The sequence below is a fragment of the Balaenoptera ricei genome, chromosome 6, assembly GCF_028023285.1.
Source record: "Balaenoptera ricei isolate mBalRic1 chromosome 6, mBalRic1.hap2, whole genome shotgun sequence".
In the NCBI taxonomy this organism is placed as follows: domain Eukaryota; kingdom Metazoa; phylum Chordata; class Mammalia; order Artiodactyla; family Balaenopteridae; genus Balaenoptera; species Balaenoptera ricei.
The window spans coordinates 95,548,455-95,567,130 of NC_082644.1; the positions used below are offsets into that span (position 1 = coordinate 95,548,455).

The 18,676-nt window shown below is 37.4% G+C and overlaps 1 protein-coding gene across 3 annotated transcripts in view; it reads left to right on the forward strand.

Annotated features, from left to right (window-relative positions):
• Positions 1 to 18,676, forward strand: part of SLC44A1 (solute carrier family 44 member 1) — a 209,555-nt gene that overhangs the window by 146,279 nt on the left and 44,600 nt on the right. Inside the window, exons 14-16 of one of the 3 annotated variants that reach the window (XM_059925222.1) lie at positions 1,189 to 1,425; positions 3,224 to 3,304; positions 6,168 to 8,546. In XM_059925222.1, the coding sequence (XP_059781205.1) occupies positions 1,189 to 1,425; positions 3,224 to 3,304; positions 6,168 to 6,191 (342 nt within the window). In that variant the 3' untranslated portion in view covers positions 6,192 to 8,546. Of the gene's footprint in view, positions 1 to 1,188; positions 1,426 to 3,223; positions 3,675 to 6,167; positions 8,547 to 18,676 lie in introns of those variants that run through there. The other 2 variants (XM_059925223.1, XM_059925220.1) reach the window with 2 other exon arrangements.

Genomic DNA, 18,676 nt, shown 5'->3' on the forward strand with positions numbered 1-18,676 from the left:
GGGGAAAGGCAAAAGAAGAATTCTCAGTCTGCCTGTCCTCAGCACTGGGCAAGGAAAGGCTGCTGTGGTTCTAGAGAACTCTTTTCCTTTGTTATTTAAAGCTTGATGCTAGGCCAGGTAAAGGGCTGGGGAAGAGTGTGACTAGGATTCAGTGTAATCTGTTACGGTGATATATCAGTATCCAAGTATCTGCTGAATTTTTACCTGGAAAGAGTACTGGTGTTGGCATCATAAGACCATTTTTTGAATGGTATCTGCTCTTTATTTCTACTCTGTGGCCTTGGGCAGATCAGCTAGCCCCTCTAAGCATGTTTCCCAGTCTATAAAATGAGGGTGATAATGTTTGCCATAAGCCATTCATAGAGTTATTGAAAAACTGAAATAAAAAGTATTAAAAGGAACATAGAAAATTTAAAGTGCTGCATGTACAGTGTTGAAGCATCAGAGTAGGTGGTTCTTGACAGGAAGCAAATGGCTATTTCTTTTCTTTTTACAGCATGAGTGTGTTTGGCAACCTCTTTCTCCACAAATAGTCCAAATCAACACTTCATGGCAAATCATATTAAATTTAGCACATATTCTATGTGAAATAAAATATGAAACAAAGAAAAAGCTCTTAGAGATGTTCGTTGCAGCATTATTTATATCTGAAAACAGTATGTCTCCAAGTATAGGAGAATGGTTAAATAAATTTTAAATCACCCATAAAATATAAATATGTAGCTGAATACATATTTATGAAACATTTATGATATATAAATATTAATGAAGAGCTTTTAATGATATGTTTATATAATACTATTTCATATATGTAAAAATGCTTAGAAAAAATACATAGCAATACCCTGCAATGTCAATAATTTTCTTCTGAGTGCTAACGGTGTGTATAATTTCTTTTCTAATATATGTATACATTTACCTTAAAAATTGCCACAGATGCTAAATGAGTGAAGTCTTAGGAAACAAGCATAACATTTGGAAAACTTGATTATTTTTAGTGTCAACAAGGATGATATTTATGTTATGTGATATACATGTATATGGGTATTTATGGATTATGCTTTCTAATGTGAGGTGGCATGGACTCATGCAACCATCATTTATAAATGGTAAAGTCTGCAAATGATGAAGAAATCATGGTTTTCTGCAGGAGGTTATTAAATGTGATCTTTGTTCTCTCTGCTTCAGGTGCTGATAGTCTGCAGCACAGGTTTGGCTGGGATTATGCTGCTCAACTACCAGCAAGATTACACAGTATGGGTGCTGCCTCTGATCATCGTCTGCCTCTTTGCTTTCCTAGTCGCTCATTGCTTCCTGTCCATTTACGAAATGGTAGTGGATGTATTATTCTTGTGTTTTGCCATTGATACAAAATACAATGATGGGAGCCCAGGCAGAGAATTTTATATGGATAAAGTGCTGATGGTAAGTACCACAAATGCCCTCTACTGCTTTAAGGATAAAAATACTAATATAAATATTTTGTAGACCATTCTCTGTATTTAATTCCCATTATATGAAACTGAGTAATTCAGAATTAAACCTTCAGCACCCGTGAATGAGGTTAGTCTTGGGGAAATCAGGGAAGAAGATCCTCTTGGCATGAACGAGACCATTTCAAATCTACCTAGCTAGAGCAGTTTCCCATTAATAGTCCTGAGTTCACACTATTCCATACTGCTCTCTCCATCTCTCCAGTTAGATACACTTGAATAGACTTCTTTAGCCCTTGAACTGGAACATTGGACAGCTGGTGTTCTAAATGCCTTTTCCTGAATCAGAGCTCAAAGACAAAAAGTTTTATTTCCCAGGTTGTAGTGCCTATCTGTATTTCTCCATCCACCACCTTTCCAAGTATTATTGCTGTCAGCCCTGTTAAAACTCATTATCCTAAGTATGCCAGGCCAAACTGAAGGAGTTTTGTAATGAATACAGGTTATCAGACCCATGACTGGTAGATGGTATTGTTTTCCATTAGTCAAGATCTGAACCTTTACACAGATATTATATTCAGATTCTTTATAGTTACGTAGCCTCTGCAGCCTCCCTATATTAGAACCTCAATTAAATTTTTTAAAAAATTTAGAAACCATTCTAATATGGTTTAAATACTAGTATCAATGTCAAATGCTGCCCAATTAAAGATGTGTTTTAATAAAACTGTAAAATATTCCTATCTCAAGAATGGATAATATTTAAGATTAAACATTAGACCTTGAAATAACAAACCATCTTCCAGAAACATGGTTTATCCAGTTAAATCTAAAATAAATGTATTAATAAATAAGCTAGATTCTTTTTTTTTTTTCAATCTCGAAAATTCCAAGTGATTCAACTGACCTATTTGGTACTCATTATCTCTTTTACTAAGAACATTACCAGCTACATTTTGGACATTTTCATAATCTCAATTATAATCCTAACTGATTATTTTCATAATGGAATTTGACATAGAAGCATCGCATCTCTCTTGTGATTAAGGCATTTAGGAGGAGAGGTTTGTTTTTGTTTTTTAAGCCGCTGAAGAAAAGCAGAGTAAAAAATATAGTTTTTATTATTTTAGTTTTCTCTATAAGAATGATGAGATATTGAACGAGGAAGTGCTCCATAAACTTTGACAGGATAAAAATGTTTCCTTCAGGGCATAATCCCATTTTAACTACTTCTATCCACTGGTTCTGGTTGTTACTCCCTGTCTTCCTGCTTTATGGAGTAATTTCAAGGCCAGATAGACTTTTTTTTTTCAAGTAGCTTATTTATGGCTTGGTAAAAACAGTATACTATACTTAGTAGTATCAATGCTTTCTTTTACCTCCTAGGGTTATTTTAAAGAGGAGGCTTATAGAGTAAAATGTTGTTGCTTTTCCATTTAACCTTGATATGGAAAAAGTAACACAACAAATAAAACAATATTCTAAGTGTGGAAAAATAGTCTTTTCTAAAAAACAAAAGATATTTTCTCTTTCACATAGAACTAACATCTCTTTGAGCCTAAGTGAGATTGTCACAAGGAATGGTGGGAAAAAAGGTTTTATATCAACAGATTGCATCCCCACAAATTTAGCTGCTCTTGTGTGTGGTACCAAATATTACTTATTGCTATGTTTTTAGGCCATCCATTTACCATTACTGAGTCAAAAATGTAAATGTTCTTTAGAAATCATCTACCAACTGAAGTCTGAAAGGACCTAAGAATTTATGTAATTTGGTCCCTGTTTTGCAGGAGTTTGTGGAAAACAGTAGGAAAGCAATGAAAGAAGCTGGTAAGGGAGGTGTTGCAGATGCCAGAGAGCTGAAACCGATGGTAGGTGGAGATGAGGAGGTGGCCGCCCTCCAAGAATTTCACTTTCACTTCCTCTCTCTCTCTCTCTTCACTGACTGCACTTCTTCCGGAGAAGCTTTTGTGATCTGTGTCACGCAGGACGTGCTGCTCTTTCTGTTTGTGTGTTTACCCATCACTTGGATGGCAGAATTCTTGTCACAACTGAGACCACCTTCTGTAAAAGTAAGCTGAAAGGAACAGTGTTCATGGTGGGGCAGGGGATATTTTTGTCCCTGAGGTGAACTTGCAGTTTCCATTTTTTTCTTTTTAACTGTCAGTGTTTAGTTTTCATGGGACTGAACATTTGGTTGTGCACTTGAACTGACAGTTTGATACTTATTTTAGAAGTGATGATAGCAATTCCTTTCAACTTGCTGAAATTCATATTCCCCCCTTCTTTTAATATTGGTTTGTTTATGTTGCTGTCTTTTCCCCTTTGCTGACTTTTTCTTCTGTTGCCTGGATTGTACTTTCTTTGTTTCTTAAGCTATTTTTCAGTAGCAAACAAGGCTATTTCCATCAACACCCACATTCCCACTCAATAAGACAATCTGGTCTTCTCCAGCCTCAGCTTAATTGTGAGAAAGATAAATTACCTCTGGTCAGTGATATATATAACCACTCTCCTTTCATTTGATAAAAGCAACTTAAAGTTAACCAGTGTAAGAAAATCCTGAGTAGCTTTTCCCATATATGCTCTTACCACTGCATAACGACAGATGTCTTTAGCTATATTGGTCTAATTACTGCTTGTATTACAAGTGTATTATTCTTAAATAGCATGTTTATTTCAGAATATTATATAATTGCCTACATCCTTAAACACTTAATTTTAAAACAATATGCCTTCTATTTGCATATAATGTCCAAAAAAAGGAGAGGTGAGGACTCTCTTTTCTTTCTCCTTTATACTTTAATAAATGGTTTGATTTGTAGGTGTCCAACTTAAGAAATATGTAGTATAAAACAAGCCCATTTAAGTATGTAAGAATAAAGGAAATGGCTTCATTGCAGGGGTGGGGGGGTGGTATATGTACATGCAAAATAACTGCATTTTCAACCTACATTAAAGCCTCAACAGAATGCTTGGATATAAACTCTTCTCTGTAACCCCATCCAGTGCCTGTTTTGGTGTTGCTCTTAATAGCATTGATGATGATAAAGTCAAAACTTCAATGTTTATATTCCCAAGGCACAGATCACTCTAATCATAAGTAAGAGCATGTAGAATGGCCATGTAACTCTTATTTTTAAGTGTGCATCAGACAGAACTGGATGAACAGGGAGGGGGCGCTAATCACCAATCCCTCCTGTCAGGTTCCTTGCCTCCCTACCCTTTCTTTCTGCATCCCTCTTACTTCATGTAGGCTGAGGGGGACCACAGTGAAAATTCTGCCAACCCTAAGATAGCCTGGAAAAATGAGGAAGGTTTCCTTCTTGCCACTGCTTGGTTGTCCTAATTGTTCAGAAAATAAGGTTTCAAACCTAAAACTTTTAAAAGACATATAAAATCTTAAAATGTAAACCACCCTTCCCCCCTTTTCTGTCTTTCCAGTGGTTGAAGCGTACATTAAATCACTCTTCAGTAACAAGCATTTAAAGAAAGGGAGAAATAATTAGAGGTTTAGGACTAGCTACTTCGACCATGAATTGGCATGTATTTCTGTATTATTCTTGAGGGAAAGATAGCTGAATTGTGGTAGACCAGAAGCCAAAAATGTAGAAATGTTTTCCCCCTAATATTACTTTCAGCTTTAAATTAATGTCCCTTAATTCAAACACCACATTAAAATCTTCATTCCACTTTTACTTTTATTTTATGTTATTCGTTGCTTGCAGATTAATGGCAAAGCCCTCTGCCGTCTCCCAAAATACATCTTCTATGTGCATTGTTTTTCTGGTGCTTTGGACATTGTAGCATTTGATCTCTAAGAATGACGTTTTAAGTGGTTCAGAAAGTCCCCATGAGAGATGTGTGAATTGTTGCTCACAGGATAGTTAAATCTTTCAAGCATATCAGTACCTCTAAATCTGCTCTCTTTCGAAGTATGCATGGTAAGAGTTGACCCGTAATACCACCACCATCTTGTGTGTGTCCCTAAAGAAGTACCTGAGAAACTCCATCCTAAAGTTTGGGGATTGGTAGAATTTACGATTGCTTATTTGTATTTGCTTGGTTTAATTCACATGTTATTCCCATAGATGAAAGTTCTGTTAACAGAGCGTCATAACTATTTTGCTGCATCTGTAGAAACACTGCTGTTGGAGTTCACTGTCTGTCTCCTTAATGGGATAGTTTAATATGGGTTTTTTTTAAGTCTATAAAATAATGTTCAGAAAAATGAGGTTTAAATTTTTACTTTTGACAGGACATCACTAAACTAAACATAAGTACTTCCAGCTTTCCTCTTAGACTTTTTTTTTTGAGAGAGCCTCACTAGTTAAGGAAACTTTGAAGGTTTGTAAGGTCTTTCTATAAATCTTTGAAAATTATTTTAGAAAAATTTACCAAATGTGATGTAGAGGTTTAAGAAAGAGACATCTGGCCATCTGCTCGCTATCATACAGGAAAAACTTAGAGAAAATGGAGGAAAAAACCTGGACACTATAACAATATAGACTAGAGATGAATTCTCTGCATATCTCAAAGATGACCCAGAGGGAAGTGTGACTTTCAACAGTCACAGGAATTTCAGCCCCTGGAATTTAGGTTTGGGGGAGAAGGATTCTCAATCCATTTTGCTTTACTGCTGTTTGTGACCATCTGTGTATCTGTAACATCATTCATGATCTCCTTTTAATGGTAATTGTCTAAGATTATACTCTGTATGACTTTGTTTTCTAGGCTTCGGGAGCAAGTTCTGCTTGAACCTAGCCGACCGTTATGGAACCCATTGACATTCCAAAACAATATATACACATAACTATGTATTTGTGTGTGTGGGTGTGTGTATATATGTATATGTATGTGTGTATATATATGTATATGTATATACACACACACACATAATCAGCCAAAATCAGAGAACAGGAACAGGGATTTAATACCTTTTTTATGCTTATTTTTGTCAAACATGTACTCCTTTCATACGGGTGGCTTTTACAAGGCAACTGCCGTCATTTAATGTTTTCAATTGTAATTGTCTTAATGGAAATGTTAAGATTCATATCTGATTAACATTTTTAATAACTTAGAGGAGATTTTAACTTTAGTTATTTAAATTAGGTAAAATTATTGTACCGAATTCTCTGTCTAAAGTTCATTCAGGGGTGATTTCCCTGATGTGTGCATAAAAATCAAGACCTTATTTTACTGATGCATAAGTCCTAGTGGAATGAGACTAGGCATATGCTTTCAGGTAAATAAGGAGTTACTCCATTCATTTTTCCCCAATCAAAGAAGCCATGTCGTTTTCCTTTTAGAAACATACAAGTGGACCCAATATGGGAATTTTCGTAATAGCTCATGCATTTGTCAGCCAACATTAAAAAGTAACCAACTCCTCAGGTATTTGTAGTTTACCCTAATGCTTCTATAAGAGAGTAGGTAAAAAAGGAAAGGGTAGATAATCTTTCTTATGCAAACTTTTCTCTTATATTTTGTCTTTCTTTCATTTTGACGTCAGTAGCATCCTCCACACATTTGTGTGCCTGATTTGAAAGGAAGCTGGGGTACCCAGCAAGTTTAGCCTTTAAGTTTCTGTGTATAGGTTTGCAGACTAAGTAATGCTGGAAGGAATGAAAAAGGGAGAGAAACATGCAACACAAAGCATTGAAAATTCTGGTACTTGGGTTTCTGCTTCAGAGGAACTTCAGTGGCTTAGGGCTAAATAGCCATTTTATTCAAATGCTTGCTATAAAATCTGAAAACATACTGGCAGGTGCTCCTCTCCTTGACAATTCATTAAGTATCCAGAATTCTACAATGTTTAACTGAAGAATTGGTTAATGTTTTGATCCTCAAGTGTTGAACGTTCTTTGTGTTTGGGGATGGGTTTTGGGTTCTGGGGGGTTTTTTAATTCCTGAAGCTTACCAGATATGAATGGCTAATATTTCATTGTTCTGCTTATTGTAATGGTGAATGCTTTAAGAAAAAAAAGTGTAATTTGCTAAGAATAATTCATGATCTGTTTATGCGATAACTCCTTTTTGTTACAATTTTTTTAAAAAAAGCTATTTTTGTTAATGTAAAGTAAATATTTCAGAGCAGATTTTTTAAACTTATTGCACTAAATATAGGCTCTGTACAAAAAAAAAAAAAAAAAGCCTCAGCATTTTATCTTTCCATGGAAGGAGAATCTTTTGAAAGAAAGCATTGCCTCCTACCAGAATTAGACAGTGAATTAGACCGGTATTATGGAAATGTGTACAATTAATGTCACTAGGGCTTAATAAGCAGCTGTTTGCTAATGTGCTTCCTTTCAAAGGGTTGGACCTTTAAATTTCTGCAAAAGGTAAATTGTATTTTTTTTTAAGTATCCATGTTCTTTACTCTAGCTAGGCTAAAATTTGCTAAATGCCTCGGTTTCTTTTCAAAGCTCATGTAATATTTCTGATTTTTCAGAATATCTGCAATAACAGTCCAGAATTTTTTTTTTTTTTTTAAAGAAACAGGAGCTCACGTCTTGGCAAGATCACAGGAAACAATATTGTGAGAGTAGCTATTTTGAAACAGTTAATTCTCCAGAAGTTAACATTCTAACATGTGATGTCACTAAACGATAACATTGTACTCTTTTATATCATTTGAAATGGAATAAATATAATTACGTAACTAACAATTATCCAAATAGGTGAGAGAGCAAATCATGTAAGAAAATTCAGACTACCTTCAGGTTCCTAGCCACACAGATTGTGGACATTAAGAAACATTGGGAAGTAAATTTAGGATTGGCAAAAGTATGGAAGATGGGTATCAGAACAGAAGACATTCATTACAGGAGCTACTTATCTTAGGAGGTGTCCCTCCAGAGTGACCTGGTGGAATTATTGAATTTGGAAATTAGCTTCTCCTCACTTGGACGTCCCGGCACCATGGACTCCTGCTGCTGCCTGTTCCCTATGCTCGCAATCTCAGCTGTTTGGAAGCCAACAGGAATGCTTTCTAATTATCATTTGCAACTAGAACTGTAATCAGAAAGAAATTTTGTATTTTTGTATAACTTGATTGTGTGCCATTTTCTATAACAGGTCCTGTTTTACAAATAAATTTTGTTTTACTAACATTGTGTTTAGCAATTATGATCTATGTGTAACCATGTCATTTGAGTTCCGGATTAATTGCCAGGCTGTTTCCCCTAAGTGAATATGTGTGCCATATAGGTAGATATATGCAGATATGCATATATATTACACAGACACTCACAGAGAGATATTTGACTTACAGACTATCACTCTCTCATGAGCTTCATTCGTTGATGCATTTCAGAGAGCCTCACAGAGGCTTTTAGCGATATTTGAATGTTTTGAGGCTATGTTCGGATAGACCTGCTGCCGCTGTCATTCTTCGTGAGCCGTTCTTCAGCTGGCTCTGGGCTGCCTTATTGCTGTTCGCTCACTGCCTCCATCTCTGCCCAAGTGAGAATAGATGAAGGACCAAAATTATCTGTGAAATGTGGTTACCTGAATACTTTTATCAACCAGTGACTCTGTGTGGTGGGTTCTGTCTTTTGTCTGCGGTGGATCTTCAAAATTGTGTTCAGGACGCCTACTTCCAGAGTTAAGTTAGCATCTGCAGTTGTCAGTGGTGATCACAGTGAGAAGAGAATCGTGATCGTTTGCTGCCATTGGAAAATTAAGGTTCTGGTGCCTGATTTAGACTTTCTAGGCTCCTGCCTCAAGAGTAAGCTCTGCCGTGTATGATATGCAAGGGAAAAGGTTATATTTCGATATAAATCCAAGAGACCCATCTTCTGTGGGAGGCTTACCAGTACGTTAGGTAAACATTAGGAATTTAGCCAGAGCGCTGAGATTGTATAATCTCTGCACCGACGAGCACAGCTCAAAGCAGGCTCTTCCTTTAAACCATTTAATGCAATGTTTAATGTTTAAGGATCAAAGCTTTTATCCTATCCTATAGCATAATTAAGTCCTATGTTACTGCAATATAAGTAGCTTAACTGTGTGTTGGTCCCTAAACTTTCTGCATAATGGTTGAGGAGGGGGCATTCACTGAGTCTATTTAAAAATTAAGCTGGAAATAAGTTTTTCCTTTGTAGAGATGCTCCCTTACTCTAATTTTGTCTTTTTTTTTTCAGCCAAGTGCGTTAAGCTGCCAGTTCCCAATACCACTGACCTCGGTATCTGCCAAGGGCTCCCTTATCTTCCCAGGGCAGTTTCAGGATTTCACCCCAGTAGGGGGTGGTGAGGAGATGACCCCTTTTATAGTGGTCCTGAGCCCCTTGAAACCGGAGTAATGCTCCTCTGCTCCACCCTCTCCCTTAAAATAGCTGCGGAAACTACAGGCACCAAATATTTGTGAGGCCATGTTAGTGCCCTCAAGACCCCGACCATTTCCACCAAGCACCACTAATAGCTAATAAAGGCCATTTCAAGAGGGCTCCTGGCCTTCAAAGTAGAATTCTGGGGTCAGTTCTAAAACCAGAGCTGCCAATTATGGTGACCTGAACATTTTATCTTATTTTTCATCAGCAACCTCACTTGAATTTTTGGAGTTTCCAATAGCCTTTAACACAGCCTCTGAGAAGTTTCCTTCAGAAAGGTCTTTAAAAGTTTTCACCTTTTCAGTAAGTTCTCTACTGCATTTTTACCGCTACTTAAAAAAACAAAATCAAAATCCTCAGAGTCTGGAGGCTTATCAATGCACTTGCCACAGTTAATCTCTGTATTCTTTTCATATATTCCATCTGATAGATAAAAGTGCACTATAATGGCTTGCCTAGAGTTTTTAAGATGTGGTCTGTGAATATATATTGGAAAATTGTGGGTTCATAAGTAAATGCATAAAGCAGAGCTTTGTGTATTATATAATCACAGTGCAGAATGCCTTTTGCTTTAAATGCATATTCATGTATCTTTGTGTACTAAGGAATACATGTTAGCCCATTTGAAAAGTAGGCACTCTTCATATACAGTGGCTACTTTCAGAATAAGCTCATCTTTTTAATGACACATAGCCCACATTGTGAAAAAGCAGGGTGCTTGAATGTGCCAAGAGAAAATATAAAGCTAGCAAACTTAGAAAACAAAATAAAAAGCTAAACATGTTGTACACACCGAAAAATTTTAAATAGCACACTTTCCCCCATTCACATTTCATAAATTTGAGTCAAATTCTTATTCTCCAAGTTTTAATTTAAGAGGAAATTTTTAATCCAAGATTTAAATCTTTGAAGATATCTTTCTTACAAAAAACTTCAGTGCAGCGTTTTTAAACTTGAGAATTTCTGTGGAAAACCTTTCTTTTCTATGGAAATATTATAGTACCTTTTCTTCCACCCCATCTCCTTGATTTTTATATGTGTAAAAAAAAGACAAATGATGCTTCCATTTCAGTATCACATGAACAGCTATCACTTTTCTAAATTAAATGAGCAGGATTTAAGTTGGATATTTTTTAAAGGAATTCATTAGTAAATTTGTGGAAAAGATATGCAATTGTTAGAGACCCAAATATTAGGCTATTTTCTTCAGTTTTGATACTCAGTTTTACAATATAAATGATTTCCTGAGGAATAAACATTCTAGACCAGGGAATTCAGAATAGTAAGGCTTTCAGGTTACTCATGGTCTAGGCAAGATCTAGCTGAACATGAAAACGTTGTAATTTCCAAATGTTTCAGAAATCTTTCACTTTTATTTTCTAAGACCCGAATTTAGTATTTGATATTCAAAAGCAGGTTCTTAATCTTTTGAGGGGACCAAGGGCCCCTTTGAGAAGCTTATGAAAGCAATGAACTACCTTTCTCTCAAAGTCACATAGCCTACTTAGGAACATTTAAAATACTAATAGAATTTCGGGACCCTCAGACTGCCAGTCTCCACCCAGCCCCCAGCCCCTCAGGGCCTAAGGAACACAAGTCAGAGGCTGCTCTAAAGTTGGTTTGATAATGTGTTTTGAAATAAAGTAGTGATTAGGCCTCCACTGAAGATACTTTTAAGATGGTACTTACCAATTTCAGACCTGGAATCGTTTTTTTTTAATTGAAGTATAGTTGATTTACAATGTTGTGTTAATTTCTGCTGTACAGTAAAGTGATTCAGTTATATATATATACTTTTTTAAAATATTCTTTTCCATTTTGGTTTATCATAGGATACTGAATATAGTGCTCTATATTCACTATAGTGAATATAGTGCTATACAGTAGGACCTTGTTGTCTGGAATCCTTTTTATAACTTGAAAACTTCTAGTACCAGCTTTGAAAATCAAAACCACACTAATCTGAATGAAAAACAGGACGTCAACACTGAATCTTCAAGACAGTAAGATTTCTCTCCTTGGAGGTGTGAGGTTGTATGTGTCCTACGATGAATTTTTGGCAAGGTACCAAATTAGTTGCAATGGACAAGAAAATCCAAGAAGAAGTGAATAGGGAATCCCTGTAATTATCCATCTACCAAAACACTAGATTCTTTATTATTGTCACTCAGCTATGACATCTGTAGCATAGTGTTATCAGTTAGATCACTGTCTAAAAATATACCTCTGTCAACATGACCAAGAACATTTGAAGATGGTGATAAATTAGCAAATTTACCGTAGTCCATAGCTGACAAAAAACTTTTAGTGGAAAGTTGGAGGAGCAGATGCTGGGGGGACAAATTCAAAAGTTATTTTTTTCTCCTTCGTAAATCAGTGAGGCTTTCCTCCTGTTTTCCGGTCACCACTAGAGCAGCCTTGGACCACTGCCCATGGGACTGTGCCTCCACTCCCCCCCCATCCACATCACCTTCTTTCTTTAGGGAGCATGTGGGTTTCTTCACATTTACACCTTACTATTAGGTAAGCTTGCTGCAACTATATGGAGGGTCCTCTGGGCCCTTGAAAAAGCAGGCAGACATCCTTAAAGGAATTTGAAGTTTTTTAAGATTTGATTCCAGGCGGTCATGACCTGTAGTCAGACATCAAACTATTACCTACATTTTCAAGCTGAAGAAAGCAGTGGAAATGTCTTAATTGACTGGTGAAGAAAATAGAAAAGTCAGCTCTCCTCCCCACCCCCCAACCCCAGAAGAACTCTATTGAACCTTCCACAGTAGCAAAGGGAGAGACCACAGGTGGAAGTTCCCATATTGGGTGGAAAAGGGCCCAAGTCCGGTGTAAGTATCTATATTTGATAATGTCTTTTTGTCATAGAAGTGTATGACCTAAAGGAAATGTCTTGACTTTCACATAGGAATCTGATCCACCCATCCCATCAGCTAGGAAATTAGTTTGAGTTAGTTTTTTTTTTTTTTTTAACAGATGTAACTTTATTTATTTATTTATTTATTTATTTATTTATTATTTTTTTGGGGGGTGTGTTGGGTCTTCGTTTCTGTGCGAGGGCTTTCTCTAGTTGTGGCAAGCGGGGGCCACTCTTCACTGCGGTGCACGGGCCACTCACTGTCGCAGCCTCTTGTTGCGGAGCACAGGCTCCAGACGCGCAGGCTCAGTAGTTGTGGCTCACGGGCCCATTTGCTCCGTGGCATGTGGGATCTTCCCAGACCAGGGCTCGAACCCGTGTCCCCTGCATTGGCAGGCAGACTCTCAACCACTGCACCACCAGGGAAGCCCCAGTTATTTTTTTGAGGAATAATGTGTTAAACCATTCTATGTGAGTAAAGTAAGCACTGAAAAGAAGACTTGAGGGACTTCCGTGGTGGTCCAGTGGTTAAGATTCCACGCTTCCAACGCAGGGGACGTGTGGGTTCGATCCCTGGTCAGGAAACTAAGATCCCACATGCTGCACAGTGCGGCCAAAAAGAAAAAAAAAAAAAACAACAAAAAAGAAAAGACTTGAGGAATGAATGGACACAGGACTGGAGTGAACGTCCTACCAGCATCCTGCAGACCATTCTACCTGCCACTAGAAAGTGTGAGCACTTCCTTCATTTACCACATGGATCATTAAGACAGGATTCTTTTCAAAAATTGTATGAGGTGATTCATAGGAATGAAACAATACTAGGACAGCTTTGGGACTGATGATTGGAGACAGAGACTACTGAGTAAATTTTCCCCTTCCTCTGGGTTCTAGCAGTGTTCTCCCAGAACTTTTTGGCCCTCTTGTTTTGGCTAGTTTTGATTTTCAAAGACATCACGGGGGGGATGTTACCTTTCTTCTACTATATTGCCTTAGTGCTACTAGATTATGTTGCTGTTGAGGTTCTCTTGATTTTGTCCATCCTATAAAAGGGTACTGGGAGCTCCATAATGAAGTTTCAGTTACACTGTCTCAGAATATTCTTGACCATTGAATGCACTTCTAATAGATGTGGTACCCAGTGAAATAAATTCAGGAGGTTGTTAGCTGATCTGATTTGTTACAACTAACACAGGAGTGGGGAGAAAAGTGTAGAGGGCACCTAACAAAATGACAGGGGCTCTGGGAAAACAACCAAAGACAAAAGCATATCTTTTGAAGACCTAAGGTCCAACTTTAAGTACTTTCTGCCACAGCCTTCCTGAACTCCTGAGTTTAGAATAGGCTCCTAGAATAAAGCAGCCAAGTCTGAAAGATCAGTCATTGCAGAGGGACCTGCTCTTTGTCTCTCAGGCTCTGAGCCTAACATCCCAACCAGTCAGATCCCATCCAGTGTATGGGGTGATTTGAACAGAAAATGCCCATCAATGTGTTTCGACATCTCACTGCTGTGAAATCCAGCATGAGAAGTATGTTGTGGTGCCACATATTTCTCAATCTGAGGCCTTTTTTGTCTTTTTGGTTTTGCTTTGTTTTACTATTTGCATCCTATTTCACAGTGTCAAAATGAATTTTTGTATCATGTCCGGTCTTTGTCCATTACAAACTATAGGATCATGGTTAAGCCTTCCATGAATTCCCTGGTTTGGGATCTTTTACCTTAGCATTATCTTGGGCTTTTTCCTTATTATTATTTCTTTATTACAGTGTCACTACACTGTATTCAGGTGGGGAAACAAACATGTAGGTGCTTGAACATGCCCCGCAGACATGGTCATAGCCCTGTAGTATTTGTGACTGTCATTGACACAGTGCAGACTTTACAGAGTGTTGTGCTCTCAGAGGACTTTAAAAATATGTATATTAAGCAATTAACTTTCTGGAGTTATCAAATCTTGCTGGGAAATTAACTTCCAAGAGCTCTGAATTGGATGGAATTCCATCTGGCTTCAGAGTACAATGAGCCTATATGAAATGGAGCTTTGAAATGTTTTCCTTGTGCAGAAATATGAACTAGAAAAAAAAGTACTGATCTAATGCTAAGTTTTCTGTGTACTGACTCAGTTTCCAGAATTATAACGCAAACTGTATTTTAGTCTAACAAATGTATAGAATTTTTTTATGTGATAAATAAAATTTTATAGGAAAGAATGTCATTGTCTACTGTGTCGTAGCACTTTCCCATGCCCAGGGTGGTGATGAATAGTGTAGGGGAGGGAAAATAATTGTCCCCCCTACCCTTCTGAGTTCTTAGCTGAGACTCTGTAATAGAAGACACATCAACAAGGGAAAAACACACAGAAGTTTATTAACATGTATACCTCAGGTATACATGTGAGATACCCAGGAAAAATGAGTAACTCCTCTAAGTGGCTTAGAATTCAGATTTAAATACCATCTTAATAGGGAAAGAGGAGAGAGGATGTAGGCCTCTTAGGGGAGAGTAAATGATTTTTAGGAAAGATGAATGGACCCTTAGAGGAATAGCTGGGCGGCATGATAGCTTATGGCAAAGTGTGTCTGGGTGTGGTGTCGACTTCTAGGCTCTTCTCCTGTGATAAGAGTCAATCTCCCCTGGTTGATGAAACTCCTGAGAAGGGGATTTATGACATTTGAGTTCTTTTTGGAGAATCTGTCCAGGGAGATAAAGAGAGTTCAGAGAATACCTCACCCACATTTGCTGGTTTTCAAGTGCCTTCAGCTCGCAGTAATACAACAAAGCGGCATTTTTTTTGAGGTGGCATGTCCTGAACTCCTGCAGTCATATTTGGGGGTGGCGTATTCTGCTGTGCTGCAATAGAAAGTGATTGTGGGCAACACCTTGTTTTCAGATTAGGTCAATATGCTGCAAGGGTGCCCTGGAATTGGCCAGCTGTTTCTTTCCAGCATCTCTCAGCATGTTCTAGGATCCCTGAAGTATGAAACATAAATGTACTAAATAAAACCTAATTTCCGAAGTACAAAGTTCATCCGCTGCCCAGCCAGGCTTCCTAGCTGGAGCCTGAGTCACTCTGTGAATGCTAAGGCTGCAACTGAATTCAATCATCAGGCAGAGAGGAAAAGCCTGTTAGATAACGTTTACCATGGAAATCACTCGTGCTTGGTACAGTGCCCTGCACATAAATTGAAGCCTGGATCTGTGCTAAGTTGGTGAGCTGGTGGAACTGTGGTGTGCCATAATGTAGGCAGTAAATTATGGAAAAATCAAGCTTGTTGATTTTTCAACAAGCTTGAGAAGTTTGGAAAAATCAAGCTTGTTTAAAACTAATCCTATTTTAAATGATATTGGGGACTAAGAAAGGGGTGTTCTTAAGTGGAAGACCTTTTGCAATACCAATAAATCTCTCCCAATTTGTTTTTTAATTTTGGATTTTTCTTGAGAGGCTGCTGTACAGACTGCTTTTCATTAGCAAATGTGAGTAATGCCCAGATCATACCCCTAGTTATTTATCTATAACTTGCTTGCCAAAAGAAGTTGTTAGAGAACATTTGTGAGGAGTCCTCAGACACTACAGGTGTTTGAGATACTAAAGAATATTAACCAATCTGGACTGTTAATTCTTTTTGGAGGTGTGGTCCTGATGCAAATGTACACAATTTCTTGTTCCGTAGACCACCTAGTGATTAAAGAGCCTGTGAAAAGCCTCACATCTCCTAAAAGGTACCCAGATATTCTTTTTCTGTTTGGCTATGAAAAGTATAATCTGTATTCAATCTCAAATTTTAGACAGTAAAGAAAAATCCAGAGGGTCTCTTTTAAGAGGCATACTGCTTGTGCGCTTTAGGATAATATATAAGTTGTGATTGAAATTTCAGCTTCAGATGGTGCTCAAAGCTCCTAGAGGTGTCGAAAGTTTCAGAAAGAAGCCAGCATCCTAATGAGGCCCTCTGGCCTCCTATTTTTGACCAGGTGTTGTGGAACTAACCCACAAGGCCAGGCCTCTTCACATTATTGTTAATTTTTTTCAGTTGTTGCAAGTAGCAGTGAAGGTAAGGAATACTTTGTGCCTTTAATTTGATATTGTGCCTCCTTTACTGTCCAAATCCTGAGAAAAATAATTTTAGAAGATATACCTAGGTTACATACTGGAGTCCAGAAAAAGCAAAGCTACGCTATTAGACCACTTCCTGGGCTTATCAGCAATTTCAATAGAAGTCTTAGAGTTCTCTAGGTAGTTATAAGCTCCCTGGCCAGTTATGTCAGACCAGAGAGGCGACAGTAAGGAATTGCCTTCAAGGCAAAACAAAAGGGCTTTCAGTCAACCAAACTCATACTATAACCTCACACTTGGAGACAGGATATTAAGGGTTTGTGTTTGGTCTATTCTCTTTGCCAGAAGGGATTCTCCCAACTTAAAACAAGAAACAATTTTAACACAAAAATTTAAAAAAAAAATTTTTTTTAAAGCAGGCATGTGAAAATTGAGAAAAGGAGATTAACTGTATAAGACGGCTGCACATAAAACTAAACTCCAAGTTTTCTGTCAGTCCCACGAAGAGGAAATCAAGAAAGGTACATAGTTTTATTTATTTTTTTAACATCTTTATTGGAGTATAATTGCTTTACAATGGTGTGTTAGTTTCTGCTTTATAACAAAGTGAATCAGCTATACATATACATATATCCCCATATCTCTTCCCTCTTGCGTCTCCCTCCCTCCCACCCTCCCTATCCCACCCCTCTAGGTGGTCACAAAGCACTGAGCTGATCTCCCTGTGCTATGTGGCTGCTTCCCACTAGCTATCTATTTTACACTTGGTAGTGTATATATGTCCATGCCACTCTCTCACTTTGTCCCAGCTTACCCTTCCCCCTCTCCATGTCCTAAAGTCCGTTCTCTAGTAGGTCTGCGTCTTTATTCCCATCCTGCCCCTAGGTTCTTCATGACCTTTTTTTTTTTTTAGATTCCATATATATGTGTTAGCATACGGTATTTGTTTTTCTCTTTCTGACTTCACTCTGTGTGACAGGCTCTAGGTCCATCCACCTTACTACAAATAACTCAATTTCGTTCCTTTTTAATGCCTGAGTAATATTCCATTGTATATATGTGCCACATCTTCTTTATCCATTCATCTGATGATGGACACTTAGGTTGCTTCCATGTCCTGGCTATTGTAAATAGAGCTGCAATGAACATTTTGGTACATGACTCTTTTTGAATTATGGTTTTCTCAGGGTATATGGGCAGTAGTGGGATTGCTGGGTCATATGGTAGTTCTATTTTTAGTTTTTTAAGGAACCTCCATACTGTTCTCCATAGTGGCTGTATCAATTTACATTCCCACCAACAGTGCAAGAGGGTTCTCTTTTCTCCACACCCTCTCCAGCATTTATTGTTTATAGATTTTTTGATGATGACCATTCTGACTGGTGTGAGGTGATATCTCATTGTAGTTTTGATTTGCATTTCTCTAATGATTAATGATGTGGAGCATCCTTTCATGTGTTTGTTGGCAATCTGTATATCTTCTTTGGAGAAATGTCTATTTAGGTCTTCTGCCCATTTTTAGATTGGGTTGTTTATTTTTGGTACATAGTTTTAAATGCCTAATAAAAGGAAACATTAAATAGGACTTCAGCAGGAGGGGCTGGGCGGGCATTAAAAATGTTGTAATCTTTAATGACTCGAAATAATGTCTACAGTATAGTCAGTGAAAAAGGGGATAAAGCAGTATTTATAGCATGATCTCATTTATGTAAAAATCAATATTTTTATACATTTTTAAATGACTGAAGGTATAATACATGCTCTCTTAACCAAGTCTGTGGGCACTGGTAGCTGATCGGTTAATTGAAAAATTTGGTTAAGGAGGAGAATCTTTATAAATGAAATGTTTTTTAAAACTACAACAAGTAAATAATCATTGGCCAAACTTTGGCATAGTTATTAGTTCTACTTATGACTCTTTGAGTCCTCTGAAGTTGTCTGTTGTCTTTTTTTTTTTTTTTTTGGCAGCATTAAACATACCAATAATGTAAC